The sequence below is a fragment of the Protopterus annectens genome, chromosome 10.part0 (genome assembly GCF_019279795.1).
Source record: "Protopterus annectens isolate FY-2018-M chromosome 10.part0, PAN1.0, whole genome shotgun sequence".
Taxonomy (NCBI): Eukaryota; Metazoa; Chordata; order Ceratodontiformes; family Protopteridae; genus Protopterus; species Protopterus annectens.
In genome coordinates this window covers 407,331,889-407,352,379 of record NC_056744.1, presented here as the reverse complement: position 1 = coordinate 407,352,379, position 20,491 = coordinate 407,331,889, and the positions used below count along the sequence as shown (strand labels likewise).

At 44.1% G+C, this 20,491-nt stretch overlaps 1 protein-coding gene across 1 annotated transcript in view; it reads left to right on the top strand.

Moving 5' to 3' along the window:
• The window catches only part of TPR (translocated promoter region, nuclear basket protein), a gene marked incomplete in the record, with an annotated part of 1,837,142 nt that overhangs the window by 408,765 nt on the left and 1,407,886 nt on the right, over positions 1-20,491 (top strand). Inside the window, 1 exon segment of the mRNA XM_044085316.1 lies at positions 8,899-9,047. Within this exon segment, the coding sequence (XP_043941251.1) occupies positions 8,899-9,047 (149 nt within the window).

The following is a 20,491-nucleotide window of genomic DNA, read 5'->3' as shown; positions in this document are numbered from 1 at the left end:
ATACAAACTGAGGTCATATGTTTAACGTATGCATTCGGTAAGGTAAAGATTTGGTACCTCAACTGGACGTCACCGGCTAACTCATCTGTGATGAATGTTAGGATGTTTTCCCTGGCAAGATTGTACATCAAGTTGCATTGGTGTCTCAGAAATTGGGGATTCCATCATGCCATTTCCTTCCTACCATACATCAAGAAGGAACAGTCATAGTAAAGGCGATTCTGTCAGACCCGGAGCGTACCTTTTAAAGTGGAAGCAGGGCCTCAGTCTCCCAGTAGACTACTTCAACTCTTCATGGCAAGTGTGCATGGGGGAACTGAGAGTGCAAGGAACTTAACACAAGAACTTAAGAAAAATACAGACACATCTAAGATAATGTCCATTATGTTAAGTTGTCTATCTTGCCTTCATTCTTGCTGGATGGGTTCGGAGCCGACCTCGGCTCCGACTCGGCCACTCTAAAAGCTCGAGAGTTGGTTCCACCGGCTCGAGGCTCCCCTTATATCCCACAATGCTAGGCGAGAGTTACCTCAGATCTCGTTTGCCGCTACAGCTTCGAGGTTGGTTGTTTCTACCGGTTCCTGGTGAGTACTATTTTCTTGAGAAAATTAGTCTTTAAAAACCCCTTTTATTTAATATTTTTACTTATTTAGTGTAGGTTAGAAAACTTTTATTCCCTACCCAAAAAATTTTCCGTTTCTTTCCCCAAGAACCTTGGTTCTTCCCTTGGGCCTATAGGCCTTTCCTTCCCTAGTGGAGTGTGTGTGTTTTATACTAGTTTATTGTAGTTTAAATTACTAGTATTACCATTTCTTATTGTTTAATCTGACAGGGTATAACTAGTGTGTTTGTGTGCGTGTTTGTGTACACCTGTTCAGAAAAATGTCTAAAGAAGCAAAGGTCTCCGGATTCAAGAAGTGTGATGCATGCTGTCAGAAAATGTCTCTGACAGACGCTCACACTTCTTGTGTCTATTGTCTGGGGCCTTTGCACCTGCAGGACTCCTGTGCTGTGTGCCATGGCTTCAGCCCCAGGGTCCTGCAGGAAAGAAAGAATAAATTAATTCTTAGAGGCTTACTCAAGCCAGAGGATTCCCTGTCTGTTTCAACAGGGAAGCCCTCTAAGGCAAGGTCTTCGGCTCCGGCTTCTGAGCCGAGACCTCAGGTTTCTCAACCTTTGCCTTTATCGGCTCCGGCTGGAGCCGATAAGTCTCAGTCCACAGTTTCTGTGGCTCCCTCGGCTCCGGCCGGAGCCGAGGTTATAGAAGTTCCCGTGTCGGCTCCGACCAGACCTTCGGAGCCGACAACTAGGAAGAGGTCCAGGTCACCATCTCTTGGCTCCGTTCATTCGGCTCCAGGATCTCCCCTGCTGTCTGAACGGAGCCAAAGGTCTCACTCCTCTAGGTCATCGAGGCTGTTGGATCATGACCTTCAGAGGGTAGTTAGTCGACTACTTAAGTCCGAGGCACTGGCCCAGATGCTTCAGAGCCCGACTCATCAGTCGATGACTGCCCCGGTCCATCAACTTTTTCCTCCTTCGACTCTCTTGAGTTCGGGCGGTCGTCGGAACCGAGACTGTGATTATGTCGGAGCCGATACAATTGTCTTCGGCTCCATCGTCGGCTCCGTTTTCTTCTTTGGAGGAATCTCGGCGCCGGACTTCCCTCGTCGGCTCCGAGGGGGTGAGTGGCATCGGAACCTTGTCCGACCCCCTCTCCCTCTCGGGCTTGGCGCTGGTGAGTTCGGCTCCGACATCGGCCTCGGAGCCATCACTGTCGGTGCTGAGGAGGGTTCTTAGCTCCTCGGAGCGGGGACCTCTGGCTCTGCCTGACAGGGGTGCATTCGAGGTCATGCGGAGTGTGTTAGAGCCTGGCTCTACTCCACAGTCGGCTCCGTCCGCCCCTCCCTCTATGGTGCCTCAGGGTAAGTCGACTCACTCCCTCATCCCGGACCGCAGAGAGCCAGCTCCTCAGGAGCCCCCTGTGGGGATTTCATCCTCTTCCGAGGCCTCTCCTGATTTGGCAGAAGAGCACCCTCGGAAGAGGAAGTGTAAGAGGAAACACATTGACTCACCTGAGTCCATCACGTCAGACACAGATTTGGATGATTCTGAGGGTTCCCCCCCGTTCCCCTTCTGAAGATGTCTCATTTGCAGACATTCTGGAGATCCTGAAACAGAGGGGAAATTGGCCAGCCCTCAACCCTTCGGAGGACGAATCTGTGTATCTTGAGGCGTTTGGCTCTCGTCCTTCCACCTCCTGGGTGTCCCCCCTCATGCAGGTGGTTGCTAAGAAGGCATGGACGGCTCCTGATTCAGTGGACCCCACTCCCAGGAGACCTTCTAAGTTCATAACAGCTCCAGCAGACAAGCAATTTCTAACAAAAGGAGTTTCTGTGGATGCTATGGTGGTAGCTGCTGCCACAAAGAAGGAACTAGCTGATCCTTCAGTACCTGTCCATCCACCTAACAAGGAATCTAGGTCCATGGATAGGTGCGGGAAGCGGATGTTCTCCTCAGCGACATTTACCATGCGTTCGCTGAACTACCTGTGCCATTTTACTCGTCTTCAAAGGGACTTGATCAAGGAAGCGAGTGAAATGTTAAAGGATCCTACAGCTGCGGGTTTCCAAGACAAGATGAACACGCAGCTGGCTACCCTTAATTCCATATCCAACTCCTCCATGCGCCTCCTTTCTTACGCGGCTGATGGAGCGAGCAGAGCCGCAGGGACAGGTGTGGCCTTGCGTAGGCACGCCTGGATGCGGCTATGCAATTTTGCGGACCCTTTCAAGACGTCTTTCACGAACTCCTCTTTTGATGGATCATCTCTCTTTGGTCCTCAAGTGAAAGAAACCCTGACTAGGTGCGAGACTGATGGCAAGACCCTTTCTGCCGTCGGAGTCCGTTTTTCGACTCCTTCCAGGCCTTACCCCAAAGGCCAGAAGGGTGGAAAGATGTGGTTCCGTAAACAATCTCAAGGGACTTCGCCTGACGCACAGAGTCGTTTTCCTACCAAAGGCAGAGGTGGGAATAACAATGGTAGACGTCACCCCAGGGGCAGGGGGGGTCCGCAGAACCAGGGCAATCGGGAAGCCTTCCCTGACAAGCCCTTTCAGCATCCCTGAGGTGTTGCCCGACTGCCCATCTTTGGAGGCAGTCGGGGGAAGATTGTCACTGTACCCAGAAGCCTGGCTATCCCTGACTCAAGACAAATGGGTACAGTCCATCATTTCCGAAGGCTATTCTATCCCCTTTCTTCGCTTTCCAAATCAGTCAAAAAAATCCCTTCCAGATGTTCCACCGCTCAAAGGGATCTAGCAGCTTTGGAAATTTCAAAACTGCTTGCAAAAGAGCAATTCAGCCAGTGCCAGCAGACCAACAAGGATCCGGAATCTACTCAAGGTTCTTTTTAGTTCCAAAGAAAACAGGGGACTGGAGACCGATTTTGGATCTCAGTGTCTTGAACAAATCAGTCAAGAAAACAAGATTTCGGATGGTCACGCTGCAATCCATTCTTCCCCTTTTGGGCAAAGGAAACTGGATGTGCTCTATAGACCTTCGGGATGCGTACTATCACATAAAATGAACAGACGCTCCAGAAGATTCCTCCGCTTCAGGCTGGGAACCAGTCATTTTCAGTTCAGGGCCCTGCCCTTTGGTCTCACCACTGCCCCGGTGTTTACCAAATGCATGGCAGTGGTAGCTTCTCACCTGAGACGACAAGGATTCCAGGTGTTTCCATATTTGGACGACTGGCTCCTCACAGCTCCCACCAAGCATCTCCTTCTGATGGCCAGAGATTATACTTTTCGCGTTTGTCAAAAACTGGGTATTTCAATAAATTGCGAAAAGTCTGTTTTGTCGCCTTGTCGTACTATTACCTACATAGGCAAATCTAGATATGATAAACATGTCTGCAAGGCTAACACATCAAAGGATATCAGACATTCACAAATTGGTATCACTCCTTCTCAACAACAACAGAATCAAAGCCAGGTTAGTTCTAAAGGTGTTGGGAATTATGGCAGCGCCATACCTCTCCTTCCATTAGCCAGATACCACATGCGGATCCTTCAGTGGATGCTTTTTACTCAATGGTCATACCAGGAACTTCCAATGTCTCACACCATTGTGATCACGCAGGCGTGCAAAAGCATCTCATGTGGTGGATGTCTTCCCCCCATCTCCTGTCGGGAAGACCTTTTGTTCCACCTCCTCCGGTTGCTACACTGACAACGGATGCCTCCCTGATCGGGTGGGGGGGGCATTATCAGGGCAGGACAGTCCAGGGCACATGGCAACCAAACGAATGCCACTTGCACATAAATGTTCTGGAGATGAGAGCAGTGCTTTTAGCGTTGCAAGCCCTTCAAGACTCTCTTCCCTTGGGAACAATTGCAATCCAGACAGACAATATGTCTGTAGTGTGGTACATCAACAAGCAAGGCGGAACCAGATCATACCCCCTGTGTCGAGAAGCACTCAGACTGTGGCAATGGGCGATTTCTTCTCAGCGTTTTCTGATAGCAACGCACATCCCCGGGAAGTCCAATCATATTGCGGACAAGTTGAGCAGAGCTATTCTCATGCCTCACGAGTGGTCTCTGAAAGACTCTGTAGTGAGAGAAATTTTTCTCAAGTGGGGTCAGCCTTGCTGCGATCTTTTTGCTACTCCCCAAAACAGCAAGTGCAGAGAATATTTCACTCTGTTCCCTTTACCAGGCCAACCCAGCAGAGACGCTCTAGTCCAAGTTTGGCCCCGGGGACTTCTGTATGCATTTCCTCCTTTCCCACTGATCTCTCAAGTAATTCAGAAAGCTATCGCTCAGAAGGCCTCATTGATCCTCATTGCTCCTTACTGGCCTCGACAAGTGTGGTTCCCCTTTCTACATCGTTTTCTCTTGGAGCGACCGTGGAAGCTGGACCTAGTTCCAGATCTTTTGATCCATCAGTCGGGTCAGTTTCATCGCTCCCTTCCCTCTCTGAACCTCACTGCTTGGTTCCTCCAGTTCCTACCTTAGCCAGGCTTCCTCAATTATCTCACTCTGTTAGAGATATATTGATAGCTTCCCATAAATCTTCCACTCGAAAGATTTATTTAAGTAAGTGGAAACGCTTCTCATACTGGGCACAAGGAAAGGACATAGATCCTTTCACCGCTTCCATCCAACTAGTCCTTGATTTTCTAGCTGAACTCTTCCATGCAGGTTCATCTCCCTCTACACTTAAAGTTCAATTGGCAGCTATTTCTAACTTTCATGTGGGTATTTCTGAATCTGCCCTAATGTCCCACAAACTCTGCAAAGCCTTTTTGAAAGGAGTTTTTCTTCTCAGACCTCCTATAAGAAATCCTCCTTCTCCTTGGGACCTAAATTTAGTTCTTGCTTCTTTGATTCTTCCCCCTTTCGAACCTGCAGCTTCCTGTTCCTTGAAATTGTTATCATGGAAAACTCTTTTTCTGGTAGCTATTACATCAGCTAGAAGAGTTTCAGAGCTTCAAGCACTCAGTTGTCGTCGTCCTTATCTTTTGTTTCATAAGGACAGAGTATCCTTACGAACTAACCCGTCCTTTTTGCCTAAGGTGGTCTCGACATCAAATCTAAACCAAAGCATTGACCTCCCTGTCTTTTTTCCAGAGTATTCCAATAGGTCTGAACAAAAATTACACTGCCTGGATGTTCATCGTCAATTGAGGTACTACTTGGATAGAACAAAACAATTCAGAAAATCTGATCAGCTGTTTGTCTCCTATGCGGAAAACAGAAATGGACTTTCAGTTTCAAAGGTATCATTATCCAGATGGCTAACATCTTTGATTTCCCTGGTATATGAAATTGGACAACAAAAATTGCCTAATAAACCTAAAGCCCATTCCACCAGAGCTTTGGCTACTTCTTTAGCCTTCCAAGACAGACTGCCTATTGATACCATTTGTGCAGCGGCTACTTGGGCTACTCCTCACACTTTTATTTCTCATTATAAGTTGGATTTAGTTTCTAGGCATAGAGCTAATTTTGGTTCCACTGTTCTCAGGAGTCTGTTCCGTTAGGCCACCCGGGACAAGGTGCTAGGGACGCGGTCCCATCCAGCAAGAATGAAGGCGAGATAGACAACTTAACATATAGAAGTTATGTTCTTACCATAACGTTCCATGTTAGTTGTCTTCTCGCCTTCTTCTTGCGTCCCACCCTCCTTCCCCCTGGCCTGGACAGACCTAGAGGAGTTGTGATCGTGACCTCTCTTTCTACCACCTCTTTCTTAGGCATATGCTGTTGTGCATATTTCCTGGATCAGGATGTAGGTCACCCTTCCTTTTTCCTGTTGTTAGAGGTGGACTATGTTTTAGAGTTATTCTGTTACTATTATAAGCTGGGGTTAGCTTACAAACGAGATCTGAGGTAACTCTCGCCTAGCATTGTGGGATATAAGGGGAGCCTCGAGCCGGTGGAACCAACTCTCGAGCTTTTAGAGTGGCCGAGTCGGAGCCGAGGTCGGCTCCGAACCCATCCAGCAAGAAGAAGGCGAGAAGAAGACAACTAACATGGAACGTTATGGTAAGAACATAACTTCTATATTCTTGTCATCAGAGCATTAAAACATGTATGGTAATGGGGACCCCCTTCAAGTCTAAGATTCCCCAATTATCGTTATGGATTGCACGAATTCTCATACTGCAGATGACAAAAGTTCCAGTTGGGTACTCTCTGATCACATTACACGGGCATACTCACAGGTGGATTGCCACAGTCTGCATCTCCCATACCCTTCTTTGTCTGTTTCAAGGAAAACTCCACAGCATATGTTCCTTAGTCATGCATAAGAACACAGTTTTTCTTTATTTTGGTGTCAGTGGTGTTGGGAAAGAGACTTGTCTGTTAACAATGTTACAGCTCAAATACAGCCCCCAAGAACTGGCTGTAGCTCCACACTTGACTTGTATAACTGACGTACAAAATAGGTGCCTTCACGCTGAAGGACGATCTTTCCCTAGTAAGCTACCAGATCAACACCCTACTCAGTACTGTAGATTGGACTTCCCTGTATGCCATGTTTGAACTCGCCTCTGCTTTAGAATTTGTCAATACAAAATTGACCACAATTCAGGATACACTGTACCCCTTTCAAAAAGAAGGTTTAAATCACTGTGCTACTCATGGCTTTCAGTGGACATTCAAAACAAAAGAAAACCTTGATTTAGTCTGGAGGAACTGGAAAAGATGCCCGAAAAACAGAGCTATACAAAGCTTTTCTAGCTTAAGGAAAGACATAAGATTTGCAGCAAATACTGCAAAAGCCTTGTGCGTTACATAGGAGCAGGAAGCAAACTGGTCTAGACCCTTTCAGTTTTGGAAAGAAATAAAACTCCGATGTTGAGTAACTCTTCAGCTACCAAAAATGTACCAATAACCTTGAATCACTGCACCTTTGTTAAATGCATATGCTCTCTTTTTTGAAGTTCACAATAACCACCATAAGTCTTTGCGACCATTTACTGTCCCACCAACAATCTATAACCGCTAGCTTGTTATGCAAAAGATGTCCATCAGTTTGACACTTAACTCCTCAAAAACTTCCACATGCGTGTGCATTATATAAGTACATGGATCCCTATCAGTTGATAGTTTTCAGAAGTTCAAAATTCCTGTCGTCAAGATGATATGATCGAATTTCTAAAAACTTGAAGCTTTTGAATGGACATTGCGGTACAGTGAGGATTGGGAAATTTACCACTTTCCTTAATGTAATGTGATCTTGGAGTTGGTATATTTAGTTTCCAGAGGGTGTTGTGGGGGTGGCGGGGGTGCAGGGTTCTTACCCCCTGCAAAAACGTAAAAATTTATTTTTTTTTAGAATTTTCAGAAATTCAATCCTATCTCGCCAACATGAATTTAGTTTCTGAAAACTCCATCTAGTGACATAGATCCACATGTGCATATATGTCTACATTGTACTTCTACATGTGTGCACACACCTTTACATGAGTGCAAACAGAAGTGATTCTCTTTTTTACATGTGCACATGTGTATTTGGTAAGCTGCTTTGCCTTGTCTGAAAAAGCACATTAAACAGCTTGTGCTGTGAGATGTTGGTTTGATTAAATTAGGGTAACTGGGACAGAGAGGGGTTGAAGTTGAATGAAGGCTGAAGAGAATAATGTGCTATACAGCAAAGAAATAAAGTGGTTTTAACAACACTCTACCATCAAGGTGTATTCCCCTTAGAACTTTCTGTTAATTTGGCATGATTGTCCACTCTGACTCCCTCTCTAGCACAGCTTTTATGAGGCTTATTTTAGCCTGCCATATAAAGACATGAGTGGAGCTGACGCTAGCAGACTGGTTTGTATTCCTCTGTATTACAGATTTTAAGAGCAAGTCTCATCTTTTCAGTTACCAACACATAGATAAAGTAGGTAATCGTGGTTACGACATGGCTTGAGCTAATCTGTGTTGGTAATAAACTGCATGCTGCAAATTGGTTAGAGTAGTAGAATAAAAACCGCAAAGAGAGCCAAACTAAAACCAAGTTCCACTTTATTCTTCACATCAAACAGTGCATGCTTTCGTCACCTTGGACTTCCTCAAACTGCGTTTTTTATTCTAGTTTCTTACCTTCCGATATATTAGAATTGTTTTTGGTTAGAATAGTAACTTGCTTAATAACAGCTGCTGCGAAGGAATGATGATGAAGATGCCGATGATGATGAAGATGCCGTTTCTACTCGACTCTTACTTGAGTGGAAGTCCCTTATTTTAACAGACTGAAGGAAAGTAGATTTTAATTACATTTGTGGAAACAAGGGACTGTTTCCTACTTTGAATAGATTGGTTTCAGACAGTAAAAGTCTTGCCATTGCTTGTGTAGAAAGTTTTTGATGCACATTTCTCTATTTTGTAGCTTCAAGAAGTGTTTGAAAGTTACAAGAAAGAGAAGAACGAAAATGATAAAATGCTTAACGAACACAATGAAAGACTTCAGGAGCAAGTGTCCGAACTGAGATCCCAGAATACAAAGATTGCCACTCAGCTGGAGTTTGCTTCCAAACGGTATGCTATTTTGAAATTAGAGCAGTCATATAATAACTTCTTGCAAGTCTACTTGCATCTAAAAAAAGACAAGTATTTTTTTGTGTGTTCGTAGTTTAGAACTCCTAAGTGCCGAGTGATTTATATGCTGTGGTTTTGCCCTAGAACATAGTTGGATGATTTTTTTTAAATCTTTCTTCTCAGAGACTCTTATGACCAGTAAATCCCAACTCCCCCTGGAATTCCACAGACCCATTCATTTCCCCTTACTCACCTAGCACCCTCACATCATCCCATGTTGTTTTTTCTACCCCTGTATCTGACAGTCAGCTGCAACCAGCTTCTCTTGCCTTTTCACTGGCTTCCCCTGGGCTGAACCTGACCCGCATCCAGGTAGATGAGATGTATTAACACTGGTGCAGCATCATTTTGCAGCTGAGGAGTGCATCATAACACTGATTATCTGTCCACAGCAGTGTTGGAGTTGCTTCTTATGTACGTGAGTCTGTCTGAGCATGCTCTGACTAAGTAGTATACCTACTTCGCAGCAGAGAGCCCAGCGGGCTCTTAGATTTGCTGTCTGTTACAGAGAACTTAAGCTCCCCCCCACCCCCACTCAGAATGGGTAAACCGATATCAGCCACTCACTTCCCCCACCTCTTGCCTCTCTTGTAGCCCCTTCAGTGTAATCTCATTTTACTGTTCAGGTTTTTTTTTGGGTGAGGGGATCTGGTGCCAATGATATAACATTTGCAGGAGTATCAGGTTTTTACATATTAGTCCAATGTAAGCCCCGGTAACTGATGTACCCAGAATGCTGTGCTTCTTCACTAGTGCATGTGCGTGCCTCAACAACAGTGTAGAATTGACATGCAAGTGTGGCTTAAAAGGTTCCTAGAATTTATAAACTCAAATGCTATGGAACAACTTGTTACCACTCCCACAAGAGGGGAAAACATACTGGACCTGATCATCACCAACATGGGGACTCTATGCTCCAGACCAGAAGTGTATCCCTCGCTGGTAAGATCAGACCATAAACTAATCTCACTGGATATTCACATCCCGACCCCACCCCCTGCCCAGAAAACCACAGTGAAAAACTTCTCTAAAGCAAATTTCACACTCCTCAAAACCGAGGTGGAATCCTTCAAAGCCCCCGGGCTTGTGGAAAATACGGCCCAGACCACAGAATCCTATATAAATGCATTCTATGAACACCTTCAGGAATGCATGGATCATGCGATCCCAAATAAAACCAAGACCCAATCCTCCAAAGGCAGACGTCCTGTCTGGTGGACCCCAGCCATAAACAAACTATACAATAGAAGGAGGAAGCTACTAAATGATAGAGCAAAATCCCAAAAGGGGAAGGCATCACTGATCAGTATTGGCAAAAAACTACGGGCACTCATAAAATTGTCTAAGGCCAGCTTCGAGAGAAAAATTGCACAGGACACTAAGGATAATCACAAGGCTTTCTTTAGTTATGTTAGGAACCTGGGTGGTAATTCCCAGATATGCTCAGAATTAGTCCAAAATGACAAAAAATACACCGAACCCACGGACATTGCCAACATCCTAGCTGACAGGTTCTGCGCAAACTTCTCTCCCCCCCCCCCTCCCCACCAAAAGGGCAAATATCTATCCCAGCAGAGTGCTTGCCCCCCTGACATCTCAGATGCTCAGGTAAGAGTCGCCCTCTCCAAAGCAAAAAAAACACAGCATCAATGGGACCAGACGGTGTCCCGGGCTGCGTCCTACATGAACTCCAAGAAGAGCTAAACCCAAACATAAAACTACTGTTCAATCTCAGCCTTACTACAGGATATGTGCCCAAAGAGTGGCATACAGCAACAGTGGTCCCTCTCCATAAACGTGGTGCCTCAACGAATCCTGGAAACTATCGCCCCATAAGCCTGACTAGCTTACTCTGCAAAGCTATGGAAAGGATCATCATGGACCTCATAAATAAAGATATTGGGGACCTACAGACACTGGGTCCTACCCAGTTTGCCTTTAAGGGCAGATCCTGCCTCTTAAACCTGGTTGATTTCTTTGAAACAGTCACCAAGGCCATTGACGAGGAGAAGGTGGTCCACACAGCCTACCTGGACCTCGCAAAAGCCTTTGATACAATACCCCACTCGGGCATTATAGATAAGCTCACCAGCTTAAATATAAACCCCTGTGTCACTAGATGGATTGCAAACTGGCTCAAGGACAGAACCCACATGGTTAGAATTGCTGGAGCCATGTCAGACTCCAAACCAGTTACAAGTGGTGTCCTACAAGGCTCAGTCCTGGGACCTCTCTTGTTCGGTATATATTTCTCGGAGGTACAGGCCAACACGGAGGACTGTGGCTGACCAAGTTTGCAGATGACTGCAAACTGGGTGCCATAATCGACTCTCCAGCCGACACAAGCATCCTCCAAAAGGGCCTCATAGAAACAGACAACTGGTGCCAGAGCCATGGCCTCAAGCTAAATGCCAAAAAGTGTATAGTCATCCCCTTTGGCAAAAACAAAGTGCCCACAAATTACCACATAGGTGGTAATCCATTAAGTACAGAAGACGTAATTAGGGACCTGGGGACCCAAGTTGATAGCAATCTCTCATTTGACAACCATGTGGCCAAAGTGGTTAGAAAAACATTTTATATAGCCCACCTAATCATGAAGGGATTCACATCTAGATCGGGAGGTCATCGTGCCTCTTTACTCATCCCTCATCAGGCCCATAATTGAGTACAATGCCCCTTTTGGGATGTACCTTACCAGACACCTGCAGCAACTGGAAAGACCCCAAAAGTACCTCACCAAGAGGATCAAAGGGCTCAAACAGATGCCATATGCTGCCCGGTTAAAGAAACTCCAGCTCTACTCAGTGGCATACCGCCTGTTCAGAGGCGATCTGTGCCTGACTTATAAAGCCATGTCCAACCCGGAATTAATGGACATGCTGCACCTCAGAAAATCCAAATCCCATCGAGCTGCGCTCGAGAGACTTGAACCTCAGCACTGAAATAAATAGGACATGCTGGAGGGACAGATTCATAACCCAGAGGCTCCCTTCACTCTGGAATAAAATCCCAGTCCAGGTTAGGCAGAGTCCCTCATTGACTCTCTTCAAGAGGAATCTTGATGAGTGGATGGGAGATCGTAGGTTTACCCCGGGTATCACTTCTGTGTCACTGTTAGACAGAGGCACAGTATACTAACCTCGAAAAAGGGCATAGCAAAATAAATTTAAAATGGGTGGCGAAAGCCAAACACATTCTGGCTAGGCTTATAAATGCCCTAGGGCAGATAGCCTAGAATGAACCTATGAAAATAGCTTCCTGTATGTATATATTGTAAATGTCCAAAAAGGTTTCATGTTCTGTATGTACAGAGTATGCTGCAGTTGCATACCAGATTTTGAGAATGTAATTATCTACACATCTATGTATGCTTGTAACTTGTTTTAATTGGCATTTGTTTGTCAACTTTGTAGTTCTTGAATATCTTGTTGTTTGTTCCACTATTCTGTTTTTCAGTGTTATTACAATTTTAGCCCTTTGAGCCTGAGATCTTGAATGAAAAGGGGCTGAGGACCAGACTGCTAACAGTATTTACATGAAATTAATCATCCCTGTTTGTTGGCACTGCACATCTTTCACCACAAGGTGTCAGGTATACAAGAGAGTGCACAATCTATCTTCACCTAGGTGCATTGGCCGCTCACTTCCACCCTACTGAAGCGGACTTCTCCAGTGTTTGAGCAACTGATCAAATCAAACCTGTAATCAGGGCATTTACCCATCTACTCCATGGGTTAGAAGTGCTTTATATATTTTAATTGAGACTGCCCTTTTGTCCACCAGGCTAAAGCAATTGTCTGTGTTGTGTAGGCCTTTTCCTCTGCTTTTGAGAAATATGGATCGATCTTGGTTTGTTTTCCTTTTTACATTCATTTATTATGGATGTTTTTGTTCTTTTTTTCACTACTGCTGTAGCTAGAAAACACTAGACTGCTTTTGTCATAAGATCCACATATGTTTATCAAAGCACATTCCACTGGGCAAAAAATTGATCATGTAAAACTAGCTGAGGAAACTTGTGGACAGTGGTATATGCTGTTCTCACGAAACTTGTCACAATTACAGTTTATAAATCTTTAAGCATGCAAGAAGAGTGAAGGGTAATCACCAAAACTGGAATAATGTTCAGTAATTCAAAACAAAGGAAAATGATGGACTAAAGTAAACTAATTTGACTTGGAATTCTTTGTATTGAACTTAGTGGGTTGTGTACAGGCAGTCCAAGTACAGATGGAGTTGTGTTTGGAATGGAGGACGGCTCATTTTGTAATGCCAAAGAGATCTAAGCAAACAAAGAAGTTAAAACTGTGAGATATTAATGTGCTGCTTCTATGTGGCTGTGTACCTTAAATGAGAGACCTGCACGTGACGTGCCCAAAGCTCTGCAAATGGCTAGAGGTCTAAAGGTGTTTGTCATTCCATAGTTTTCTAAAGTTTTTTAAACTATAGTCTTCCCAAGCAGTCCAACCCCTCGGTCATCCGTGTGGTGTGCTGTCCCCTGAAAGCCTTGTGCTGAGACAAGGGCGGTCTCCCTACCTGCAATCTTGTAACCTAAAAGACCACTCAACTACACGCAAAGAAACCCAATCAAAAACCTAAACTTGGACTACCTAGAAGTGCTTTCCTTCAAGCTCACAGTGTAGGTGATAGCCTAAAATTAAGTTACTGAAGTATTTAACAGAGAATGTCTTTTTTATTAAACCCACTGTAAGGGCTAGCATACCCGTGGAACTACCCCGAGGTCGCACATCTCATTTTTTTTCTCCCTTAATTCCATACTAGTGTGTATCAGTGTAGCTCCTTACTTTGGCCACTAGATGGCAGCAGAGCATAGAACATAAAAGATCCTATGGTCTCACAAATTTCAGTTGTTATAACTTGCTCCAGCGATCCTAATCTGAATAGAATATTTTAGAAATTCCCCAAGCCTAAAGGTGGCAAGAAGGAATTACCTTCTGACCTAAAGGTAGAGAGGTGTACAGTTATTTAAGCTTATGTAATACAAATTGTAACTTTCAACACAGTACTGATTCCAGGAAACTGCCTTAAAATTAAGTGCCTTTATCCTCTGGAAAACTAGACCTAGAAGAAGACCCTCCTTGCACTTTTTTGATGGAAATACTAGTCAGAAAGTGCCACATACCTAATCAAATCCCTGAAGTATATCACTATAAAACTGATGGTCTCTCGATAGGCAACCACGAAGTAGCTCTACCCGCTCTGTTCGCCCTGCGGGCTCACTCCGCTCCCCTACCCTGCCCCAGCACTCCTACACTTAAACCCACAAAACCACACCCACAAACAGTTTAACTTAATGCACCTCAACCCACTTAGCCTCTTTAACTCCTGTATCCCTAGCAACCTAACAGACACCACCCACTCCAACCAACACCTATTTTCATCCTTTGCCTTCTTCCACCTCACCTAACCACTATCCTTAAGTGAAACAAAGTGAAGATCTAGTTAACTTGTCTTCTCTTCACACTCATACTAAATAACCTCACATCAATCCACCATACTATAACTGTACCAAACAATAGATGTCACACCACCAACATACATACTGTTCCACACACACACATTCAAACTTCCCCATTAGTGCCTCACCATTCAGACAGCCAAATGCTACACGTATAGAAAGTACAATTAACAACTACCAACAAATTAAGTTACTCAAAACATAAAAATAACACACAAAATACAACACACATTAGAAATTACAAAGAAACTGCTCATATCAGGAGACATACACCCAAACCCAGGGCCAAACAACACCTTGCTCTCACCTAAACATAAATCTGACCTACTTATCATTAACATCAATATAAGAAGTATGAGCAAACTCCCAGACCTACATGCATTCATTAGGCGTCACTCACCAGACATACTAACCATTACAGAAACCTGGTTAAAACCCCATATTCAGAAAGAAAAAATTCTCCCTCCAGGTTATAACATATTAAGGCACGATAGAACAAGTAAAAAGGGAGGAGGAGTAGCCATATTATTTAAAAATGCACTCAACTTAAAACCCCTCGAAAACCCAACCCCGTCATTTCAAAATGCCGAAACCTTACTCAACACTGTTCATAAATAATACCAAAAAAATTAACATCATCTGCTACTACATCCCACCAGGCAATAACTCTCTCACCATTGAAGAGATCCTTCAGTGGATCTCTGATGAGCTACCACAGGAAACAATTCTGTTAGGCGATCTAAATACAGACTGGTTAGCCTGCAACAATAATACCCCAACAAACCATATAAATCTCTCTGGTTTTACACAGCTCATCGAACCAACTAGAACAGACAAAAAAATCAAATAAGCAATCAATTCTAGACTGGACTCTAGTTAACTGCCCTAAAAAACATATATTTCACAGGATGTCTTCCAGACAGCCTAAGTGACCACCTCCCCCCACCTTCTTGCAACGAACACGCACAAATCCCTACAACCCCATAATCTATAAACAAGTTAGAGATGAAAGCAATCTGAACACAGAGAATCTCAACCATATCATAAAACACTGTAAATGGGACCCCCTACTAACGTTAAACATAGACCAAGCAGTGGAGTACTTTAATAACACTTTTATCAGTGTCCTCAATTCATTAGCACCCATCAGAAGAATCAAAGTAAAAACTAATTATACCCCATGGTTAAGCAAAAACACAAGAGCTCTTCTAAAAGCCAGGGATAAATCCTGGAAAGCATGGAAAAGAGATAGGTCCGACTCATCCAAGCAAAACTACCAAAAACGAAGAAACTAGACAAAAAAACAAACCCTACTCTATAAACAAAACTACTTCCTTAATGTCCAAAATAAATACAAGAAAAACCCCACAAAAGTTCTGGCATGCCATTAATTCACTACTTAAACCAGGAAAAACAGCCACCCCAACCCCGACCACCAACAACATTGATACAGACATTGCCTCCCAATTTAACCTCCACTTCACTAAATCCATCTTAACCCTGTCTACACAACTCTCCAACAACAACCAACCCCACACCCCAAAACAACCCCCTAACAATACCCCATCCTTTACCCTCTCACCTGTTCCTACCTCCACAATAAAAAAAACTGCTGCAAAAACTCAAACCTACCACTCTTGCTGCAGACAACCTACCAGCAAACTTGCTAAAAATAGCAGCTAATGCACTATCCTACCCTGTTTCCATTCTCATTAATCGCTCCATTCAGGAATCCTACACCCAAAGTTATGGAAAGTATCATACATTCTCCCCGTTCATAAAGGTGGAAACTCTTATGACTTTTCTAACTATCGCCCCATAGCCATCTTACCCCCCCTTATCCAAAATACTGGAAAGATGTATACACTCTCAAGTGATGCAATTCCTAAACTCTAACAATCTCCTCTCCCCCACACAACACGGCGTCCGACAACACCACAGCACCACTACTGCTCTCCTCTCCTTCACCAACACAATTAACCAATGCAGAAATAACAACTATGTCTCAGCAATATTCTTAGATCTTTCTAAGGCATTTGACATGGTATCCCACCTCTTACTTCTTGACTCACTAACCTCCCTAGCCTTTGCCCCACCTACCATAGCATGGTTTAGAAGCTATTTAACAGACAGACAACAGAATGTACAATGGAAAACCAAACTATCTCCCCTACTCCCAAACACTGTAGGAGTCCCACAAGGTTCAATATCGGGACCACTACTTTTTACCATATTTACTAACAACCTTCATAGTTCCTCCCAACATGCCACTTTAATACAATATGCAGATGACTCTACTCTCATGTGCTCATCACCATCTCTCACTACCCTGCAAAAACTTACCCAGGAATCCTTTACCTCAGTAGAAAGCTGGATCACCCAGATCCAACTCTTACTCAATCCCAATAAGACCAAACTACTGGATCACCCAGATCCAACACTTACTCAATCCCAGTAAGACCAAACTACTTATATTTGCCCCTAACAAAACTAAAACCACCCAACCCCCATTCACAATCACATCCAGAAATGGCACTAACATCTCCCCCACCGAAAACACCAAACTACTAGGAGTTACAATTGACAACAAACTATTTGACACCCATAGATCACAAACGATCAAAGTACATAAAATGGGTACCCTATTCCTATTTGATCAGGCACGTATCACCCTTGCCCAAACCCATCTACTCTCTACACTCATGTATGCTGCACCAATCCTCACCCACCCTAGGAAGCAAAAACTAATTAACTATCAACAACTGATAATTGCCTACAATATCATAAAACATCCTGACAAAACTCCATCTCTAAACATACTCCTAACCAGGTACACGGCAAACCGCCCACTCCGCTCCTCAGAAAAAACTCTCCTCTGTATCGAAAAAGCTAATAACTCTGCAGGAAAAGCTGTTTTCTCCCACAACATTGCCAGAAACTGCAACAACCTCCCTAACCTCAGCTTCTTCAGCTGTACTGTTCAAAAAGCATCTCAAAACACACCTGTTAAATTCCTGGTTGTGCCCATGCATTACTTAATGAACATGTTCAAAACAGCTTTTCACTTTGTAGGTACAATTTCCTGTGATACCATGCACTCAAGAACTCACTCTACATCGATAAGATAGGCAGTTACTGTTGTTTCTGTAACTAGTTTCAGGAACTCTCACTGCTAGTAATTCCCTACTTTGAGTCAGTTTTCTCTAACTCTTGTCTTCATACCAGTAAATGTATAAATGACCTGCTACCTGCTATTTTTTTCTGTTTTCTTTGTAATATTGTACAAAGCACGCCTCATCCTTATTATTAAATGTAAGACATGTAAAAACATGTTGCTTCTAATTGATAAGTTGTGCTACAGTTTTTGTATGTAAAAATAATACCTTTAAATTCATTAAGTATCCTACATAAGCCTTGTAGAACTTTTTTTCCTCTTGGCTATTTTTGTGCAAGAATTGGATCTTTTCTCCCAGGGCCTCCGCTGTAAATGGACACATGTCCAGTCGGATTATCCTTGATCAAATGTAAAATAAATAAAAATAAATAAAAAGATGTTTGTCATTCCATGACTTATTCCTTTATGTCATGGACTTTGTGTAATGGACTCACAGTAGTGTCTATCCACATCACTAGTCAGAACTGTGCAGCTTTTTAAATACTTTTATTGAATTCTCACTTGAGACGTAGGCAAACGTACATCTATACATGTATAATATTTGTAACTAGGAACATCACAAGTTTTTTGTATAACTATCATCAATCCAACATTACATTGCTCAGTTCGTGCCTTCCCTTAAATCTCAGTTCTCCTCCAAAACATTGTCCTTCTATTCATCTGTTGCAGTGTTCTTTACATGAGGGAGTTGCCTGCCCAGGCGACCCGACGTCTGCCAGTATGTCAGTCTTTTACTACTGTAACGTGCACAGTATGTCCCACATAGACAGCTATCGGACGTAGGCCGTGCACCATCCTCCGAACTTCTTGCCGCCAGTCAGATCGCTAGTCCTGGATGTCGCTCTGCTGCCAGAATAGTGTTCCTTCTAAGGGTAAGTGCCCCATTAGGGAACATTTTGTGAGTTTTGCTGCTGTACCCTTTTTTTGCTTGAGTTAATGTCATCCAAGAAATGGAAGTGTGATTGTGGAAGGCAGATTCCACACAAAGATAGTCACTGTGTCTTTATTTTGAGCCTCACCACAACCATAATAACCGTTCTCTCTGCCAGTTTGTCTCCAAGACTCTTCAGAGCAGACTTTCCTCATTTGCAATATATTTAGAAAATCAGCACTTGAAAATTCTTGCGAGAAGTGCAATGGAGGGTTCCTCCAGCCCAATGACTGAGTATGCCATGAAGCAGAAGGCCAAAAGACCTAGGCCCAAGGTTTCAGCTGCTCCTCTCCCAGCGTACGTCTCTCCCGAGGCACATGATAGACAGGCAACACATTCAAGTTCGGCTCTAGATCCCCAGACTGAGCCTGTTTTGCAGGCCACCTTAGACCCAGATGTGAGCACATCCAGAGAGTCCTCACTGACATCTGGTACAGACATCCGGGGGGAACCAAGGCTTGTTCTGTTGGAAGGCCCTAGGGGGGGAATCGCGCAAATCTTGTTAAAAGAAATCTATTCGGACATACTCGAATGTAGACCTACAAACGAACCCCGAAACTTACATTGGATGGACGTACTTGCTTAAAAAAAAACAAAAAACCTAAGCATCCATCCTCTCCTCCAGACCCCCAGAAAGAGTGGCAAAATTTTGCCCAAAGATTATTCAAGGCCTTCATGTCCTTGAGGCCGGCTGCTGGGTCCCTGGCTCCTCTCCCTCTCCTGCCCTACCTCACCCCAAAAAAGGGTCAGACAACAGCCTACTTCAGAGGAGGAACTTTCATCAGATGACAGTGACACTCTCTAGCCTGCTCCTCTGAAATTCTTTCGCCATTAGACTGTACTTCCCCTGAGAAAGACTTTAATGGGATGGGCCTGCTCATGGAAGATCTCATTTGGGGAAACCCTTTTGAAAATGAGGGACCATTTCAAGTTGGACAGCACTCAGATGTTCAGAAGAGGTACTATGACCTCCTCCAGGTGGAACCCCCAACCCTTCACCTGTTCCACCTGTTATTCCTGCCTTTCTGGATGCCTTTGCTTCTATCTGTTCTTCTTGCGTCTATACGTTGTGACTCTAAGCCTCTGGACCCTAAGAACTTCCTCTTAAAGGTCTCTGTTGCTGACTCCTCACTTACCTCTGTAGCTTCAGACAAAGCTTTGAGGTCCCTTCCCTTCCACTTCTCTCCTACCCTCTGACAAAGACATTAGGCATCTTGAGAGTCTGAGGAAGAAAATCTGCACTTCAGCTACCCTAGCCTTTAGAGCCTTGAACTACCAATCATATGACCAAATATTCCCTGGAGCTTGTCACAACTATCTAAAATTATTTCTGACATGCCTGATTCAGAAATCAAGGCCTTGGCCTCTTCCTTAATTGCTGCATTCTCCCAGGTGGGTCACTCAGTAAAGTGCAGCTGTGATGCTGTTGACGCTACGTCCAGGGCTGCTGCCTCTGCCTCAGTGTTGAGAAGATTTGCATGGTTAAGGCTTTAACCCCTCCCAGAGGACATTAAGGTGAAGCTCACTGATGCTCCCCTTGACAGTTCTGCATTATTTGGTAAGGCTTCCGCTGATCTCTTAATTAAAAGAACTGAAGCATAACCTGGTTTCACCAGTTCCACAGGAACTGCCCTACCAAACGGGTATTAGTCTGCAGGCAAACCCAGCCCCCCCAAGCTAAGTCCTCTTAGGGGAGCAAGAAACCTCATCACTTCTCAGCTCTCTCTTCCCACCAGCATTAGCAGTCTTTTCCTGACGAAGCAGGTTCTTCCTGACACTTTAGGACTTCATTGCAC